Source organism: Equus caballus, chromosome 1, assembly GCF_041296265.1.
Source record: "Equus caballus isolate H_3958 breed thoroughbred chromosome 1, TB-T2T, whole genome shotgun sequence".
Lineage (NCBI taxonomy): Eukaryota > Metazoa > Chordata > Mammalia > Perissodactyla > Equidae > Equus > Equus caballus.
The window spans coordinates 33404001-33423201 of NC_091684.1; the positions used below are offsets into that span (position 1 = coordinate 33404001).

The window sequence follows — 19201 nt, forward strand, 5'->3', positions numbered from 1 at the left end:
CCTTAACTGGGGTTGTTCATCAGAATGAAATATGGAGATCGTTTGCTTGTAGACCCACCCCAACTGCAGAGTGGGATAGCAGAGAGGGCAAGGAGGGAACCATGACTGTCTTTGTGGTGGAAGATAAAATGTAAGGTTCATGGAGCATACACAGGAAAAAGATCTAAGAATAGATCTTTAGTCTTCATTAATAAAATCATTACCTTTACTTCTTGACAGCCTACTCTAAGCCAGAAACTGTGCTACCCACTTTCCAGCTGTCATCTCCAAGTCTCACACAATACTCCATTGGAGGTATCATTATCTCTGTTTGGCAGATGAGAAACAGGTTCAGAGAAGTTGAACCTGTCCTTCAGATGTGGGCGTAAACATCTCTGCATATGTTCCCATAGGTTCTAAACTTCCCCTATCAAAACATTCAGTGCGTTTTACTGATTTTCCCTATTGCCTGTCCCATCCATTAAATTCTCAGCACCTTGAAGGCAGGATCCATGCCCATTTTACCTGCGGTTATATCCCACACCCAGGAGTAGATGCACAGTAGATGAATGGTTGTTGAGAGAATGAAAGGAAGGAAGGAAGAAAAGGAGCGAGGAGGAAAGGCTGCCTAAGCTTGCTCAAGCAATAAGTAGTTAAGTAGTATCACCTGACTGCCCTTCAGCTTTCTCCTATAAGCCCACAGTTCCTAGGGGAGGCTGGGGAGATGGAAGGAGACTGTCCCTTTGTTTTCTCTGAGTAAAGAGATAACTACACAAAACCATGTACTCTTAGGGGCCGTAGCAGAACCTTCTGAGGATATTTTCTACTTCCGCCTCTCTCTTTTGTTCCTGAGACAAACCCTCTTTTCCCAACTCTTTTGTCGCTTCCTTACCCTACACAAAACTTGCATTCAAGGGACATTTAGTAAATATTTACTCATTGATTCATTCAGTCCTCAAGTACACAACTCCAGGGTAGCACAATTCAATTATAGCACCTGACAAAGGTCTCTTTCTTGACTTATTGACTTGCTTCCAAGAGCGTTAAATATTGGTTTTACAGCAAACACGTGGAAATACCATCTACAGTCATTGAAACTGTCTGTAAATAGACTCACCCAAGTCTATCTGGAGTGACACTTAGGACGTTCAAAAACCACCTAGAATAACGTGGAGGGGAGCCTCTGGAGTTTTAGAATATAGGTTTTATTATTATTTAGGTATGGCGCAAGGTCAACAGATCGGGAGACAACTGCCGTTGAAAAGATAGTTTGCTATTTATAGATCCCAAGAAGAGGGGACTCATTATGTCATGGGAGCCACACAGGGAAGCACCAGGTTTAGTCAGGAGAAAGGGTGGGGGGAATCATGGCCAAGAGTCTTTATTACAAATGAGACACGGTAAGCAGATTTAGGATTGTCTAGTTTGCATAATTTCAGTGAGCTCTGGGGCAAAGGGCTGTCTATAGTTGTCTGGCACCTGGCCCTGGGATGATTAGGGCAGGTAGAGCATGGCCTCGAATATGAGAGCCCTGATAAAGGAGGTGGTTGGGACAAGGGCCTCTGGATTGGTTAGTTTGCACATGAAGGGTGTGTTCCTAGGCAGGTTATTTGCCTTCTCTAGGAATTAGCTTACCCTGGGAGTGGCAGTCCTTCCAAGATCAGCAAGGCCCCAGATGTCAAAGCATCAGAATATAACTAGTTGGGGGAGGGACACTATTAAAAAGTTGTGAAGCTCAAGCCCTATCCTCTAGATATAGTGATGGAATGGGTCTGGGATAGAATCTGGGAACTGGTATTTTTCAGAGCTCCTCTGGTGATTCTAATGTGCAGCTAGGATTGTGAGCCACAGCCAGCATGTATGCACTCAGAGGTCCATGTGTGCGTCCAGTTTCATTAATTAAGGAACATGTCCTTTGCATAGTATATCAGCTTTGCAACAAATCATGGATGCCTAAGAATTAGTTTATCAAATTTGTTTTAAAATAGTTGCTTTTTCTTTCATTTCAGGCCACCAACCAGGGAGACCTTCCATCCTCCTCCACCTGTTCCACCCAGAGGTCGCTGATTCCGCCTCCTAAACCCTGCCTACTTCCAGACTTTGAGACTTGCAATTTTCAGCCTGTTAATGATGTCTTCATGTTGCATTTTATGGCACAACTGCTGACCTTAAGAACCACTCTCATTACTGTTACTGTTGCAGCCCTGCTGGTTTGGGCTTTCCTTGAAGAGGATATTATTAAGGCATGAAGAAGTGAAAAACTGAAGACTTGATTCACCATTGCCAAGTGTATTGATCCATGTCCTCGTTTGCCAAAAGGGAGAAGACTTAGTTGGAATACTTTCCTCTAATTTGGCATGTCAGAAGCCTAAAAAGATTGATCAGAAATGTACTTTACAAGTGATTTTACTGAAATTCACTTATATAAGCACATATATAATAAGGCCTTACTTATTTGCTAGTCCAGCCTAATTTCTAGAAGTGGTTATGATTTAAGACATTATTCAAGTGAGAAAATAGGTCCTAACTTTTAAATGATTTTTCAACTTTTCTGTAGATTCAGAAGGATGTTTAAATGTCAGGGCTGGTCACATACAACAAACTGAAAAAGACTTTAGGTGGGATTAATCCTAACTCCTCTTACTTAGAAGGAAAATCTGAGGTTCCAAAGAAGTCTAGAACCAAGAGTATTCAGTAGGTTAGAGGAAGCAGCGGACCTAGAATCCAGGGCTACTAATTCCATATCACCACACTTTCCATCTCCAAATAGCCAGGCCCTCTCCCTTAAGAAATGCCCAGATGTAGAAATTCACTCAGTGACTGACTATTGGCCTTCTAGAAGTTTCCTTGTTCCATATCTCCCAGGTATGGAACCATCAAGTATTTTTTTCAATTTGAACATTTATACTTCAGTATGCTTTCAAAACAATGATGCTGCCAAGGAACATCTAAAAATGGTTGGGAACCAGATGTTTGGGATGCCGAGGACCCCATTTATTAGGTCTTAGTCCTGGCCATAAGGAAAGAGGAGGAAGCTTGACTTTTTCCTCTGCTGAGGGGTCATAAGAGGAGGGAACAACCTAAAATAGAAATAGTTATCTATTTCCTTATACACCTGTTATTACCACCAGGCTTGGGAAATCTGTTTCTGCAGAGAATGTACAACCTTAAATATGTCATTAATTTTGAGTCCCTGGCACATAAATCTACCTTCAAAACACAGGCTTTTGATTTGATGCTTAAACATACACTAAAATTAGTATCAGATCTATTTCTTTAAAAAACATCAGAAATCTAGTGGTTTTCCAGGAAATTATTCTCCATCCCACACAGTTATATAAAAGCCACACTATTAGTGATTCATTTAAGTACAATTTTATTGGGTCCTTTTCTAATGATTAAAGGTTCTTTTTCAATCTTACTCCTCAGTCCAGCAAACAGGGACTCTTACTGAAGTTAATAGCTTCTGTGGTTTTGGTTTTTTTCTAGTATAAAATACACTATTAGCTGTGGCCATTAAGAGAGTGATTGTGCAAATTACCTCCCACAATGCCTGGCACATGGTAGCCACTCTGCAATGCTCCCTTCACTCTCCTTAGTTGGGAGAGATAGGTTAATGTGAGATAAAAGGACAACAAGAAATTATAATGGTAGTATGGTTGTCCTCCCTGTTATTTATAGACAGTCTCCACCTTAAGCACATTTGATTTTGATAAAAGCTACACTTTTTTTATATTCAATATCTCTAAGCCCCTTTTGGATGCCAAATTTAGATTTTTGTACATTCTCTGATTAACAAGCATTTATATCACTAACACGGCAAAACCTACTGCCAGCCCATGATGTTAGCGTCTTTGTATGCACATCACTGTTTGTGAAATATTGGAATATTTTATTTTTATATGAAAATAAGTAGAAAACATAAAATTGAAAGGGCTGATGAGAAACTTGTATCTATAAATGTGACAGACTTGAAACATGGATGGAAATGGTCAAGAGTGCCAAGTCAAAAGTGGCGAGTCTTAAACCATCATTAGACGTTCCTTGAACATCCAAAATGATTGGTTCTACATAAAAGTAAAAGAAGAAAATGAAAAAATTTGGATGAAACGTTGGGACCCTGTTAGCAAAGAATGTCTCTAATGATGAGGTGAAATTTTTCATTCTCTAGAAACAGAATCACTCATTATAACATAAATTTATTCAACCTCCACCTACTCAACTTTTATACACATTTTGTAGGAATACATTATGTAACAAAACTGTGGATTTCAATACAATGAAGATCAGAAACTAAACTGTAATTAGGCATCCAAAGAAACAAAAAGTTTTCTATACAGTGCTTTGGAAGGCAGCTCTGCTGTCACCATCCTTTCCCAAGATTTTACAAGCTGGCTTAATACAAAGTGAAGTTATTACTTATATTCACTGCCATTGCCTTTGCCTCTAACTGTACAAGGTACATCGTCTTCCAGGTCCTAGGCCAGCACTCTTCCTCCATCTTGTATTAGAACCTGTGAGTAGACAGCCAACTAAATATTTAGCAAAAAAGTATGAAGACTGAGAGACTATGAACAGGAGGTTGGTATTGCAATCAAATAATTTAACTTGACATATTTAATCATGTGAATAATCCCTAATGCTTTGCCATAATTAAGCAAAGTAATAGTATGTAAATGACTTCAATGAATATTTTTCCAAAAAAAGCTAAGTTACCTAACCCCTATCCCCCTTTTTCTTGCTTTGTTATTAAAAAAGAGAGGTCCTAGTCCATCCTATATCATCTCGGTAGCTAGGAGTTTTAGATCCCTCTCTCATATGCCCCAGGAAGTAAGTGGTTTTCTGTGCTCCTTTTGCAAAGAATAGTGTGTGGTTTTGCAGCTGGTTGGCTGAGGAAGCCTTAGTAACATTTATTTCTAAGAAAGACAAGCGGCTAATTTGGATAACTCTAAAAGATTCCTCATAAAAATCAATCCTCAGTTTTGAGGAATCTGCCTGTATAAATATTTTCTTGGGTTTGATAAATAAATTGTGTTCTATTCATTTCCAAGCAAGTTATTAAGAATATAAAATGGTCTTCCTCACTCGTTCCTGATGGCCGGATACTACGTTCACCAGGGTGGTGAGGAGATGAGTAGGAGGGGAAAGATGTGTTCTGAATTCTGAGGCACAACTCAGAATTCATTTTCTCTTAGAAAGTGTAATAAATAAATTCCCAGGCTAGCCCGCCAAAGCCCATTTAACCCACAATGTAGGAGACAATGTCTTAGCTAGCTATGCAGCAAGAGTTAGCATGGTGTAGGGAGAGAACGTTGGCTTGGAAGTCAGGAAACCTGGCTTTTATTTTGGTCTGCTACTGACTTGCAGAGTTCATGTAACTTGACTACCCTGGGTCTGTTTCATCATCTGTGAAGTAAAGAGTTTTGTGTTTACGAACACTCCGGGTCCCTTCAACTCTGTTAAGTCTAAGTCTAAGGCAAAGGGTGGGGAATCCCTCATCCTGAAGAAGCAGGGAAGCCGCCTTCCTGTAGGCGCCGCCTTCCCGGCAAGGGATCTTCTCTGTGGCAGCTGCTGTTCCTCGCCCAGTACCATTGTTATAACGGATCAGTTAAAAAATGTGAGAAACAGTAAAATGGAAACTGTACAAAGAAATTAATAGCCATAGTTGCTCTTCAGTCTAAGAACCAAATGTTTTAAGTGATTGCTTTGTAAAGAAAGAACTCAGAACAGTTATGAAGTCTTTGGTATCTAGAACATTGTGGCTAGAACAGAAAAGGTAGAGGTGGAAGGTGGTCAGCAGCAATAGAAGGACTGCCCATCTCAGAAGTAAATAACTAGCAAGACAAACATAACAAAGTAGAAAGAAAAACAGAATTTCAAAGAAGAGGTAGCTGAGGATGGAAATCGGAAGACATCTTGTCATCTATACACCAAGACTTTGGATGATGATGTTTATCAACAATGAGAATAAAAGATTGAAATTGTAGTTTTCTGGATCATTTACTGGTCATAAGCTCTTTAACCAATTGAGTCTTATTAGAACTACCTTAAAAAAGAGGCTGTACAGCCATTTGGGAGGGGGGTTTCCTTTTACTGGCACTATATTCCCCATCCTTTTTAGTGTCAGGGAATGAGGTCCTTAATCTAGATGAAGAAACTGGAGAAATAAGATATATCAATGTTTTTCACTTCCCAGTTTGGAAAACACCTCTGATTTGGGTGGTGCCCCTGAGTCCCAACTGTTTTTGAGCCTTGAGGTCATCAGGTTCCAAGGATCTTTGAAGCTATACTCCTTTTCCTCTACTCAGTTACTTTATCCCTTCTTCCTTCTTTCCATACCTACTGTTAACAGACTTTTATCACCTGAAGCCATTTATCATCATCATTTTCTGGTACCTACCAGAGTTCCTGGAACATAGTAGATGGTCAATAAATAGTTGTTGCAGTAATGTGAGTAATGGCCTTATATGCTCTTCCTTCCATTAAACTTTCCCACATACTCCACCAAAAGAGGTTTCCTCTTCTCTCCTTGCCCATTGCTCTCATTGCCTGTCAAACGTTTGCACAGTTGGTCACATTTTGTGCCATTCTTTTTTTGTACACTGTTGCCTGTTCTCTGTTGTGTGTGTAATGTTTCCTAGTTTTAAGTCTATGCTCCACAAATGAATACTTTATACTTTTTCTTGTGTCCTCTCCACCCCTGGTGCTCCCCACAACACCTAACAAATGCTTACTGCCTCAAATCTGTAGAGGCTGGTGATGGATGTTTAAGCAAGAATCTACTCATCCATCCTAATTCAGCACTTACACTGCTTGTTCTTCAATTGCACATCATCACTTGATTCAAAAGCAGTGATTATTCATTCACAGAGCATTTACTGAGCTTCCACTGGGAGCGAGTCACTGTGCTAGGTGCTCTGGGGGATATACAAAGATGTATAAGACACCTCCTCTGATTTCCATAGCAGTTACTGGTGTACAACTCATTCAGCAATTAATCATGTACTGCCTTGTGATGTCTCTTAGACTAGCTGGAAAGTCTTCTTTAAATCCTGCTGTGCTATCTGAGTTTCACTTATTAATGTCTTCATCCATTCTTTCAGCAAATAGTTATTGAATGCCTGTGATGTGACAAGCACAATCCCAGCAGTGGGGACAGATATAAACAAATGATAGTTCCTGCCATCAAAAAAACATCAAAATGTAGTACAAAAGAGGAAATGGGACTAGAAGGTAATTATGGCAATACATGCCAAATGCTATTGGAAGCCCAGAGAAGGGATGCTCGACTTCCTGAGGGCATCATGCAAGGTTTCACTGAAGAGGGGATGATCCAGGTAGGCCTGGAAGGAGAGTAGCTAATGGTTGTCCATTTATTTCCATTCTAGGTAAAAGGAACATCAACAGCAAAGGCACAGAGGTATAAAAGAACATGGTGTATTGGGGAAATACAGGCATGAAGCCAGAGCATAGACATGAGTGGGAGGTAAAGTTGGGGAGATAAATTGGGATTCAATTGTGCAGCTGCGTGCTAACAGGACTCTCCTTTAGCAAGGAACTTTCTTTTTTTCTGATTACATATGTAGCACAGGCTCATTGTGAAAAACAGAAATACAGGCACGTAACAAAGTTAACCACTGTTAATGGTTTGAGTCATAACCTTTCAGATTGTTTTCTACAGGTAGACTAATAATTACCATTTAAAATGGCATTGTATGCTGTATTTTCAAGTTTTTTCATTTAAAATTCTCTCTCAGCTCTATTCCATGCCAGGACATAAAGGTCTATTTCATTTTTTTAGAGAACTGTACCAATAGCAGTGCACTAGTAGTAAGAAAGGCTGATGCTGGAAGCAGGCTGCTTGGGTCTGATCTGTCAGCAAGCCACTTAATGTGTGCTTGTTATCATAGCTGTAAGATGAACATACCAATAGTACCTGTTGCATAAGGTTTTTGTGAGGATGAAGTGAATCAAGACACGTAAAGGGCCCCGGATAATGCCTGGCAGGTAAAAGTCTCAGCTGTGATTCCATGATTTATTTAAATAATATTCAAGGAGTGTTTTAAGCAAGAGTGATATAATCAGGTTTCTTTTTAGAAAGATCACCCTGGCAGGGGCTGGGGAGGATAAAACAGGGAGGGGAGACTGGAGGCAGGGGTCCTGTTAGGAGACCGTTACAACACATATAGTGAGATGTGGAATGGCTGTTATTGGCAAAGGAAAGAGGAAAAATAAATTCTTGAGATATTTCTAAGATACCAAATGCTGGAAATTGTCGACTGCTGATGGCTGAGAGAGACAATTCGACTACAAGTTCCGGAGTTTAGGCTTAGAGGACCGTGTAGATGGTGGTGCCATACTCATATATTTATTTGACAAATCTCTTGAGTTCCTTCTATGGGCCTGGCACTGTTCTAGGCACAGGAAATACGGCAGTGAACCCGATCTCTGCCCAGGAGAGGAGCTTAGATTCCAAGGTGTTTGTGTCTGTGGAAGGGAGTCCAACAAATCATAGTAAACAAATAAATGAAGAATTTCAACAAGATACAACGGTAGGGGTCCAATAAATATTCAGTGCCTTTAAAACGCTTATGCGACCCGGACAAGTCTAATAATCTCCCGCGATGATGATTACAGGAGCTCGGGGTTCATTCACCGCAGGAGACGAGCGCCTGGAAAGGGTTATTTGATCCGATCCCCCAAACCCGAGAGGCGGCAGCTTAGGCCATCACCCCATTTCACAGCCGAGAAGAATGAGGCCCGGAAAAGTTCAGCCTTTTGACCGAGGTCGCACAACTCGAGACGCCGGGAGGCGGCGTCGGCGCCGAGGTGCGGACCGGGCCCCGGCGGGGAGCGCGAGGCCGGGCCGAGTCCGCGCGCCGCCGTTCCCGGGGCCCAGCGGCGGATGGACGGCCGGGCGGCAGCCGGGCCATCGGGCCGCGCGAGACCCGCCCGAGCCGGACCCTTGGAGCCGCCGACTCGCGCCCCCGGGCGGGGCGCCGGGCGGCGGTTGCGGCCCCGCGTCGCGAGGCACTTCCGGCGTGTGCCGGGGTGGCCGGATGACGTGGCTGAGTCAGAGGAAGCGGCTGCGGAGGCGCAGGGGGCGGGGGAGGCTCGGGAGCGGGCGGTGACGGCGGCGGCGCCGAGGAGCCAGCGGCTGGGCCCGGGCCCCGCGCGTCTGTCCGCGCCCCGTGGATGCGAATCGGCCGCGGCGGCGGCGGCGGAGGCGGAGTCGGTGGGCCGGCGCCGGGCCGGTGGGAGCGCGGAGGATGAGGCAGCGGCCGGGCGCTCCCGGCGTGGCGGCGGCCGCCGCGCTGTTGCTGCTGCTGCTGCTGCCGCCCCGGGCCCGGGCGGACGAGCACGAGCACACGGTGAGACGCGCCCCCGGCCGGCGCGGCCGACCCCGGCCCGCTCCCCCGGCTCGCTGCCCTGGCAGGCCCGGCGCGGCCTGGAGGCCCGGGGGAGCCCCGCGGCCGCCCGAGGGCGCCTTCCGGTTGGGCCTGGCGGAGCCGAAACCCCGGGAGCTGGGAGCTGGGAGGAGGCATTTCCGTGCGCTCCCGGGACGGGACTCCGCTCCCCGAGAGCCTGGGCCTCCTTCCCCCGCTCGCACCTATAGGGCTCCGCACCCCTGGGTCTGGGGGCCCCCGGGGCCCGGCGAGGAGCGTGGTGAGGGTCGGGCTCCCTCCGTGGCGGGCGGGGGGCCCGAGGCGGGCCGGGCTCTGGGCTAGTGTCCCCCAGGGAAGGGAGCTGTGCTCTGGCTGCCGGGGGCTACGACACAGCGGAAGATGGATGCATCACGATTACCCGGCATACACTAACCAGGAAATAGCCACCACTTTATGGTGCTCGCTCGCCTTTCTTTGCCCCTCCTGCCCAAACCGGGTGAAAATCCTGGTTGGGGACGGACAGCATCGGTAAACTTGGGGTGAAGAGCACTTTGCACGTGTGCGCGCCCACAATCTACACGCACGCAGTCAGTTGCGTGGCCTTTCTATAACTTTCTCCTCACCCCCTTCTAGCCCCAGCATGAGGCTCCCTCCTCAGTGGTCTCTAACTAGGCAGCTTCTGACTGTAAAGGGTCTTGAGTTCCCCTGTCTTCTTGTCGGCTGGGAACAGTGCGTTTTGCATTTGGCTTAAAATTGATTGATTGTTTAATTGGCATCTTCACATCAAAGCATGGATGTTAAGGACTCTTCAAGAGACTTTCACTCGGGGCTGTAACTCGATGGTTTCCAGAATGGTAGATGTGGGCAGGGCAGGAAAGCCACGTAAATTAAAAGGTTGCTTAGGGAGTAATTGTTTTTTAATACCTTAACCCATTAATGATAGGATTTTGCATGAGGTTGTGTATGTACAAAATCTGAAAGATTTGAGGGCGTCTTCTGTCATTCCTCATAAGTGAGGAAGCGAAGCAATTGTCCTTATTTATTCAATGGACCCTACTTGAGATTTTATTTGTAATTAACCATACTTTTCTCTAGTCTCTGGGTTATCTGGGCTCTTATTTTAGCTAATAAAAACTATAAACTTTCGGCTATTTTACCTTCAATCACAGCCAGAAATTTCTTGACTGTATGTTTTTGAGACGAATCCCGAATCGGTGATGTTTTTGTGCTATATTTGTGACTTTTCACCTAAGATAATTTTGTTCACAGGTTAAACAGTTAAATTAGAAACTCTTTCCTGTTGTTTCTTCTGTCAGGTAACTCGTTGGAAAGTGTAAGAACTGTTCATTTCCAGTGGGCATCCTTTTGGTCAATGCTGTTGTTACTAGTATTTTTCCACTTTTTTGAACATTTAAGGAAAGTTGTATAAAATTCGGAACTCTAATTATAGTTCCACCTATGGATATACAAGCTTAAGAGTAGTACTTTTTTATCTTGTTTTATGTAAACTTCTATAAATAGGGAAAACTATTAATTAAAATTTCATAAATTGGAGGTGTATAAAAAAGGCCTTAGGTTAACTAGCACATTTAAAATGTAAATAGCAATTTCACTGAAATTTTGTTGCCAGGAAAATTTCAGTTTTTTATGCCACTAATTTAATATAAAATATTTGATGAAAGGTTTTTGAGAGAATGTGGTATGTCTGAGAGAATTGCTGGACAAAGACATTTAGAATCCATTTCATTTCATCCATGTCTACACTGAACTTCTCTCACTTGGTTACCTATTATTAATAACTATTATTAAAAAAAAGCAGAAAAGTTATAGGAAGAATAGCATTAAGATACAAGTGTAAAATTTAAATGTCATTCTTTTTTTTTTTTTGGCTCTTAGCCAAAATAATTTACTTTTCCACGTTTCTTGAGAGTATTTCTTGAAAACTAGGCATTCACCTTAGTCAGATGACAGTACTGAAAAGGCTATGGCCAAGTGAAATTTTTTTCCACCAAGAAGGCAGAAGTAGCCAGTGAAGAGAGAATGATACTGAAGGAGGAGAAAAATTGCCAAGGGAAGGTTGCTGAGTAGGTGTTTAATAAACACTTGTGGAATTAAATTACCAACTAAGGAACAGTGACTTTCTATGAAGACAGTTTCCAGATAGAAATAATAATAGGGCTTTTTAGCAATGTGTGCTAGGCACTGTTCTAAGTACTTTACAGATATTAACTCATATTTTAAACATATATTAATAACCTTGTGAGGTGGATGATAGTATGCCCTTTTTATAGATAAGTAAACTGACACCAGAGAGATTGTTAGGCCACACAGCCAGCAAGGGTAGAGGTAGCATTTGAACTCAGGCACCTGAATTAGTAGTCTTCTCCACTTTCATAGGATATGCTCTATAGCCCTTTATCCTAAAAATAAGACAAAAATAAATTAAATTGAGACGTTCTCTATATTGATAGTATTTTTAAGTGTTAAAGAAATGTTTGGATGAGTCCAGCTTCGTAATGGGTGGTTATGGAGGAAATGTTTGGGTTCTCATTAAAGAAGGCTAAGCCAACATACTGGGCATGTGGCCTGTGCAGTCACATAGTATGTGCAAGTGCATAAAGGCTGTGCTTGGTTTAATGCTCTACTGTCGCCATCTTGAAATTCTTAATAAATTTTGAGCAAGGAGTCCTGCATTTTTATTTTCTTTTGGGCCCTGCATTATGTAGCTGGTCCTAAGAAGGAACAACTACTTTATGCAGTTCCACAAAGCCCGTTATTTCTCTTACTTTACCTACCGAGTTAGGATTCAGCTGACCATTCGACTCGTAGGGTATTTTTTCATGCTTATTTATCCAAAGCTCTTAATAATCTCAGAAAATTAATGAGAAGGAAATGTGCTGTTGACTTCTAGAGCATATAGACATCTAGAATATATAAAGATGTGTTCCTTTCAGTTTTTAAAGTTGAGTCATATATGGATTATAGGACGTATTGTTTGAAATAAAAATTAAAGAACACTTTCATGAAAGACAAGCATTTAAAAAGTGATTGAAGGGCCATAAAAAGGACTCTTCAGAGTGAGGGAAAGATGTATAGGGTGTGGTGTATGCTTATTTCCGAAACTCGAAGCACTTGGAAGCATCTGGAGTTAGATTACCATGTCACCATGATTCCAGAGGACTCCGTTAAGATTTCAAATTGAGAATCATAGAATTTTAGAACTGGAAAGACTTGCGACCATTGAATCCAACACACACGTTTTCCTGATGGCCCGAAGAGGCCCAGTGACTGGCCCAAGACCACAGAAGGAATCTGAGCTTCTTGATCTCTAGTCTTTGCTTTTTCTACCTGTCATGTACATTTGATTTCCATAGTAATACTATGTAAAGATGTCAGCACCAAAGAAACAATAATCAAGGGCACATGAATCTTAAAGCATTTTATGATTGTCTCTGTAGCCTTGAGTTTTTATGGGTTCCGTTTCCTCAAGATCACAGAATCAGGATTTTTGTTTTGGTCGGTTGCATACAACAAGTGGTGCTTAATCAGTGCTTGCTGAGTGACTTGAGTAATTAGGGAGATCCTAGGGACAAGAATATGCAGTGTTGGAAACATGAAACCATATTGCGTAAAGCACAGTGAACAAACCCACCCATTGTTCATTTAAGATGCACAGTCTTGGGGATGCCTGTTGTAATTTGGGGGACCTACCCAGGCTAAAATCCCATTTCCTTGTGGCCCATGGTACCTCTGGAAGGTAATTTGGAAGGGCCTGATTCGTGCCTAGGATAGCCTACTCCCAGCCTCTGCCATCAACACTTACTTCACCACTGAGTGATTTCAGAAATGTTTTGTTTGCTTTACTTTGGCAAATGGCAGCATTTGTCTTTGTCTGATGGGAGTGTAGGAACTCTTAAAACTTATTTGATGATTTATCAAAAGAATAAACTTGACTAGAAGTGCATTTGTGAGTATTCTAACATAGAGCTAGTTTTAGGAAATGCCTTAAGTCATTGTCCTATTTTCAGCTGTGCTCTGTGTTAGACTAACAGTTTATTTAGGTACACAGCTATTTTGAGAGAGAGAGCAGTTATCTCAAGAGACTATGCAAAAATACACTTCTAATTTATTTGTGTTGCAATTCTGATGTATGTTTTTTAAATTAATAACTAAAAGACATTGGAATTATGATTTCTGAAACATTTTCAGAACTTGATTTTGCTTTCTCAGATATGTATTTTAAAGCAAACTCATATCTTTTCCCCTCTTCCTATAAAAACGGTGGCATTTGGGTGCTTATTCTGAGCCCTCAGTCCTTTGCCTGTCTATATAAATTCTGATTTCTTTATTTTGATTTTATAAATGAGTACGTCAGTAACATCTCCTAAAGTCTTCCTCCTGAGAAAAATTAATTCATGATCTCTATCAAGGAGGGAAACTTCTGTGTCTCCCCTGCCCCAGCACATAAACAGCCTTCAAATAAGAGAAGTCCCACAGTGGTGACTTCTTGAGGATAAAGGTCATTCCTTGTGAGATTAGAACACCAGGAGCTTCTTAGGAAGGTTTTTTCTTTAGGGCAGGTTAAGGGCTGAAATGGAAAAGTCGTTTGGTATTCAGTGCTGTCTTGAATTGCTTTGTACAGCTGTACTTTTTTCATATTTCCTTCGTTGAGGTTTTGCTCTTTAGTTAATGAAGCTGACTAGGGATTAGCAAAAGTGTAGTCCTAAACTTGTAAATGATACTAATTATATGATCTTGGGCAAATTATGTAACATCTCTGTCCTTTTAGTTTGTTTTAGTCTGTAAAATGGGCAACATAATAGGGCCTGTCTTACGAAGTTTTGAGAGGAGTAAATGTTTGGGTGAAGACCTTAGAAGTATGTCTAGCACAGGGTATGTGCTTGTTAAGTGTTAGCTAGTGGTGCTGTTACAAATGATGGTAAGCTCGTGGGTCTCAGGGATGGGTCAGTTAAGGTTTTACCTGGGCCTTTGAGAAGGGAGGATTTGAGCAGTTCTGAAGGATAAGTAGAAGTTGGCTGCGCATGTAGAAGGAGGGCGTTATAGATTGGGGGAATGACATAAGAAACAAGGTGCAGGAGAGGACGGGAAGACAATAAACCATTTTGGCTGGAGTGGACAGCTCAGAATTTGAGTGTAACGTGAAACTCTCCTGAGAACGGGAAAATGAGTAGACTGGTGCGGTGAGGAACACGGGGTCTGGATTGGCCTCCTCTCCTGTGGCTCCTTCTCAGGGAGGCCTCCTGGAAGCAGTTTCCGCCCTGCTCAGGGATCCCCTGATCCGCTGCTGTGCTCCCTTGACTTTTTTCCCCTCCCCTCTTCTGGTTACACTCTGCAGGTAAGTTATAAAACTCCATCTTTCTCAGTCATTGGCCAACTCAGAGTTTTCCCAAGGAACGTATTTAAAAAGAGCTTGCTAGGACTTCTGGAATGTTTGAAAAGTGAATTGACTAGTCTTTCAGCCACGGGCGGAGGGAAGAGCCTTACCTGTCGCTCTCTTCCCACGGAGTCAGGGAGCTCAGGGACTGTCCCAGCAGCTTTAGGGAAAGAAAAGGGTTTTTCTCCTGAAAAAAGTTGTGTGAAGCCTTTCTTCTGGTATTTTCTAATTTCAAGATATTTTAAGACACGTTTTCTCTCTTGAAAAAGAACTTTTTTCTTGACCTTGTCTTGGGAGTGCTTATTCTCAGGGATAATCAAGAACTGCAATAAAAAGTAAACATTGTAACTTCATTGTATCTGACCGTGGTCTGCATGAGGAGCAGTGTGAAAGAAACTTTTTTTTTTTTGAGGAAGATTAGCCCTGAGCTAACTGCCTCCAATCCTCCTCTTTTTGTGAGGAAGACTGGCCCTGAGCTAACATCCATGCCCATCTTCCTCTACTTTATATGTGGGATGCCTGCCACAGCATGGCTTTTGCCAAGTGGTGCCATGTCTGCACCCGGGATCTGAGCCGGCGAACCCCAGGCCGCCGAGAAACAGAATGTGCGAACTTAACCGCTGCGCCAGCGGGCCGGCCCAATGGGAAACATTTTTACCTTAATATTCACCTTCACCTTTCTCTGTATGTTTCTGTGTGTGTATGTATGTATGTTTATATATATGAATGTGTGTATATATTACATATATATTTCTAATTGCTATTTCAGGCCTCTTTCCAGAACGAATTGTAGACTACAGAATGATAGCCATTTGGTTGTAGTACACTTTGCATCATGTCATCACAACTCTACTACCCTATTAACTCTATTACCCTATCATGAACGTTTAAAATGAGTGACTTAAGAATGTGACCCTTGAATTATTTTAGTCCTGTGTTTCAGTTTGTATAAAATAGATGAATGTCCTATTTTAACAGGTATTTATGTTCAAATTTTTATCTATTTTAAAAGGAATTTTGAGTATTAGGATATATAGAGAAAGTGTTTTTTGTGCTTGTTTTCACGAGTTACATTTAAACGTTTCTGCAGACTTTCTCAGCAGGATTAATGGCAGGGTCCTTCTTAATAGGTCCTCTCGTTCAGTGTCTAATTTTAAATGGATGCATTTTGTTACCTGCTCTTTCTTATTTCTCTCAAAGGAGACTGTTGCAGTCAGTGCATGTACTTCAAACTTCTTGTACTACGTTGCTAATGAACTTTACATGTCAGCATTTCTTCAGTGTTTTTTCATCATATTTATTAAGTACTTTTTGTGTACATTATACTATGCAGAGAGCTTTTTGTTTAGTAAACAGGTTTTGACTCTAATACCAGCTCTGGTCAGTGGATAGTGATTGGCTTAGGGCATTGTTTTGAGAATTCTTACGCTATATCCAGATTTGTGTCTATATCTATGTTTAGCAGAAAGGAGTGCCTTGACTGATTAGTGCTGTATGACCATGAGCAATGGATGGAAGAGTGGTGGCATACGTATATTTGTCAGCCTCTCAGAATAAGGAGAGTAGCTGTGAATGGGGTTGTATGGACGTTTTCAGACCTTCAATTCATTCCTTCATACGTGAAAATTATCTACAGTTGTTTTTCTGAATTCACTTGAAACAGCTTATGATTTTCTATGTTGTTATTCATCCTGATCCTTCTCTGCCAGAGCAGAAGTAATCATCCCTTTATTGTTGCTGCAATAGCCCTTGATTACCTTAATTATATCACCTGTTTCTTCATCATTAATCATTTACTTGTCTGTCTTCTCTATGGATTGTGAACTTCTTAAAGGAAATTTTATTTATCTGTATGTCCTTAACACCTAGTACTATGCTTGGTACAAGTCTCATGTATTGAAAAAGTGAGATAGTTTGTTATTTCCTTAATGACCTGGATGATGTCTTATGAACAAAGAAACATTTATCATATTTGGGGATGAAGTGATTAGATCTAGGGTGGTGGTGGTGTGAATCAGAAGGAAGAGGCAGATGATTTGGATAAGGGTAGATAAGTCGGTGTTTTTCTGAGTGCAGAGAGACTTGGGGTTTGAGTCTCTGTGTCTGAGAGGTTGGTGGTACCCTTAGGAAAGCAGAGTTCGGGGAGTTGGATTTGGGTGGGATGAGTTTGGTTTTGGAGATGTTGGATTTCGACTGAACGGGTTTGTTTTAGGTGGAAGACTGAAGGTAAGGATTTGGGAGTTGTGCTAGTTGTGTGCTCCATAGGACCCTACTTTGTTATAATTGCTCGTTCAGTGTCTTTCCCGTTGGGCTCTAAGCTCCAGTGGGGTGGGGAACGTGTCTTGTTCAAAGCTGTATCACCAGTTACAAACATGATTACTAGCCCATGGTGGGCACTCAGTAAATAATTGTTCAATGATTTAACTTCTGCACTGTTAGTTGACTTAAACTGCATCCTATGTTGTCTTTAATTTATATTGCTATAATTAGGGTTACTGGTTTTAAAATTACTCGGATAATTGCTTTTCATAGAATCTTTGTAATTTTAAACTTGAGATGAAGGTGAAGTCACCTACCTAAAATCATTGGATGCCACTCCAGATTTAGCTACATGTTGTCTTCACTGGGTAGAGCCATAGTTATTTATTCAAAGAAATATGCATACAGTACCTGTCTTTCAGGCTGATAAAGGGAAGATAGAATGATTTGAATGGACTGGAGCTTTCCTATTATGGCTTTCTCTTCCTCTTCTTTAGTCATGTCTCTCCTCTGTAGTGCTTTGACCAATGGCCGTGGAAAAGATTAGAAAGGAGATGAAATTTTATTTGTGTTTGCTGGCAATATTAGACTTTTGGAGTTTCTGATGATGTTCTAGGTAACCTATTGCTTTTGTTTCCTCCTTCCTTGTCCATGTTAGCATGGTGAGTCATGTTGGTTCTAGGTTTACCAGTATTTGATAGTATAAATATTAATTATAACTATACTCTTATGAGCTATTGTACTTTGTTTAAACAATACCTTCTGTAAACAAAGTTTAGAAAAGTTGGATTTGCCTGAGACCACAATCAGAGGATATAATTTTAAATTTACTGAGTTTCTGATTTTCAAGATGTGGACATTGATCTCAGATTAAAATAAGCTTCCAATATTTTATTTTATAGCTTCCCAAACAGAGACAGTACTCTTTTATTTAGAACAAATAATAAATATTCCCTTAATTTGAATTAGATTTTTTTTTTTTTTTGGTGAGGAAGATTGGCTCTGGGCTAACATCTGTTGCCAGTCTTCCTCTTTTTTTGTTGTCCCCAAAGCCCCAGTACATAGTTGTATATCTTAGTTGCAAGTCTTTATAGTTCTTCTATGTGGGATGCCACCACAGCATGGCTTGATGAGCAGTGTGTAGGTCCACGCCCAGGATCCAAACCTGCGAACCCTCGGCCACTGAAGCAGAGTATGTGAACTTAACCAGTACGTCCGCAGGCTGGCCCCTGAATTATATTTTTTAAAAAAACATATTCTTACTTGCTTTTTCTGTTCCAGTATCAAGATAAAGAGGAAGTTGTCTTATGGATGAATACTGTTGGGCCCTACCATAATCGCCAAGAGACATATAAATACTTTTCACTTCCATTCTGTGTGGGGTCAAAAAAAAGTATCAGTCATTACCATGAAACTCTGGGAGAAGCACTTCAAGGAGTTGAATTGGAATTTAGTGGTCTGGATATTAAATTCAAAGGTAAGTAAACCTTAAGAGTCCTTATAACACAAGTTAGATTGTAGACCAGGATTTCGCAACTTTGGCACTGTTAACGTTGGGGTCGGATAATTCTCTTCTGTGGGCGGGCTGTGCTGTACATGGTAGGATGTTTAGCAGAGTCCCTGGCCTCTACCCACTAGATGCCAGAAGCAGTCTCCAGTGTGACAACCAAAAAACGTCTTCAGGCATTGCTAATCACCCTTGGTTGAGAAGCACTGCTCTAGATACTGAAAAATGTTTTAATTTATATGTTAAGTGTATTGCATTTAGAAAAGTATATTAGCTAACAAAGATTTATTTTGAATATTTGTAAAATAATAAAATACATAATTGTTCATAAACTTATATTTCCCTCACATACTTATTTCTGAAGAGTGTTTTCTAGTAAATCCTCTAGAGATTGGACCTAGGTGGTTGGGGAAGGCCCTCATAGATTCATAATGAAGTAATTTCTGGAGGTGTAGGGATGAAATGGGGTAAATGGATACTTAAAATTTTTGTGTAAAGCCTCAAATTCAAACTTGTACCATTGGCTCAGAATGTATTTATCAGTGTTGTGTTGATTTACTGTCTCCATACCCATAGGATAGTGTGGTTTAAAATTTTAAGTCAAAGACTTGTTAAAATTGGAAAATATCCTCCTTAACTATTTGTTATGTAGGTATCTATTTTATCAGGTCCTGT

General features: G+C 41.5%; 2 protein-coding genes across 5 annotated transcripts in view; both read left to right on the forward strand.

Moving 5' to 3' along the window:
• PIK3AP1 (phosphoinositide-3-kinase adaptor protein 1) overlaps positions 1 to 5965 on the forward strand; it is a 112082-nt gene extending 106117 nt beyond the window's left edge. For all 4 annotated transcript variants that reach the window (XM_023641711.2, XM_023641719.2, XM_070223587.1 and 1 more), the window contains one exon: positions 1989 to 5965. In XM_023641711.2, the coding sequence (XP_023497479.1) occupies positions 1989 to 2046 (58 nt within the window). In that variant the 3' untranslated portion in view covers positions 2047 to 5965. The remainder of the gene's footprint in view (positions 1 to 1988) is intronic.
• Positions 5966 to 9045: 3080 nt separating this feature from the next.
• TM9SF3 (transmembrane 9 superfamily member 3) overlaps positions 9046 to 19201 on the forward strand; it is a 63807-nt gene continuing 53651 nt past the window's right edge. The window contains exons 1-2 of the mRNA XM_023641729.2: positions 9046 to 9350; positions 18301 to 18496. Of these exons, the coding sequence (XP_023497497.2) occupies positions 9249 to 9350; positions 18301 to 18496 (298 nt within the window). The 5' untranslated portion in view covers positions 9046 to 9248. The remainder of the gene's footprint in view (positions 9351 to 18300; positions 18497 to 19201) is intronic.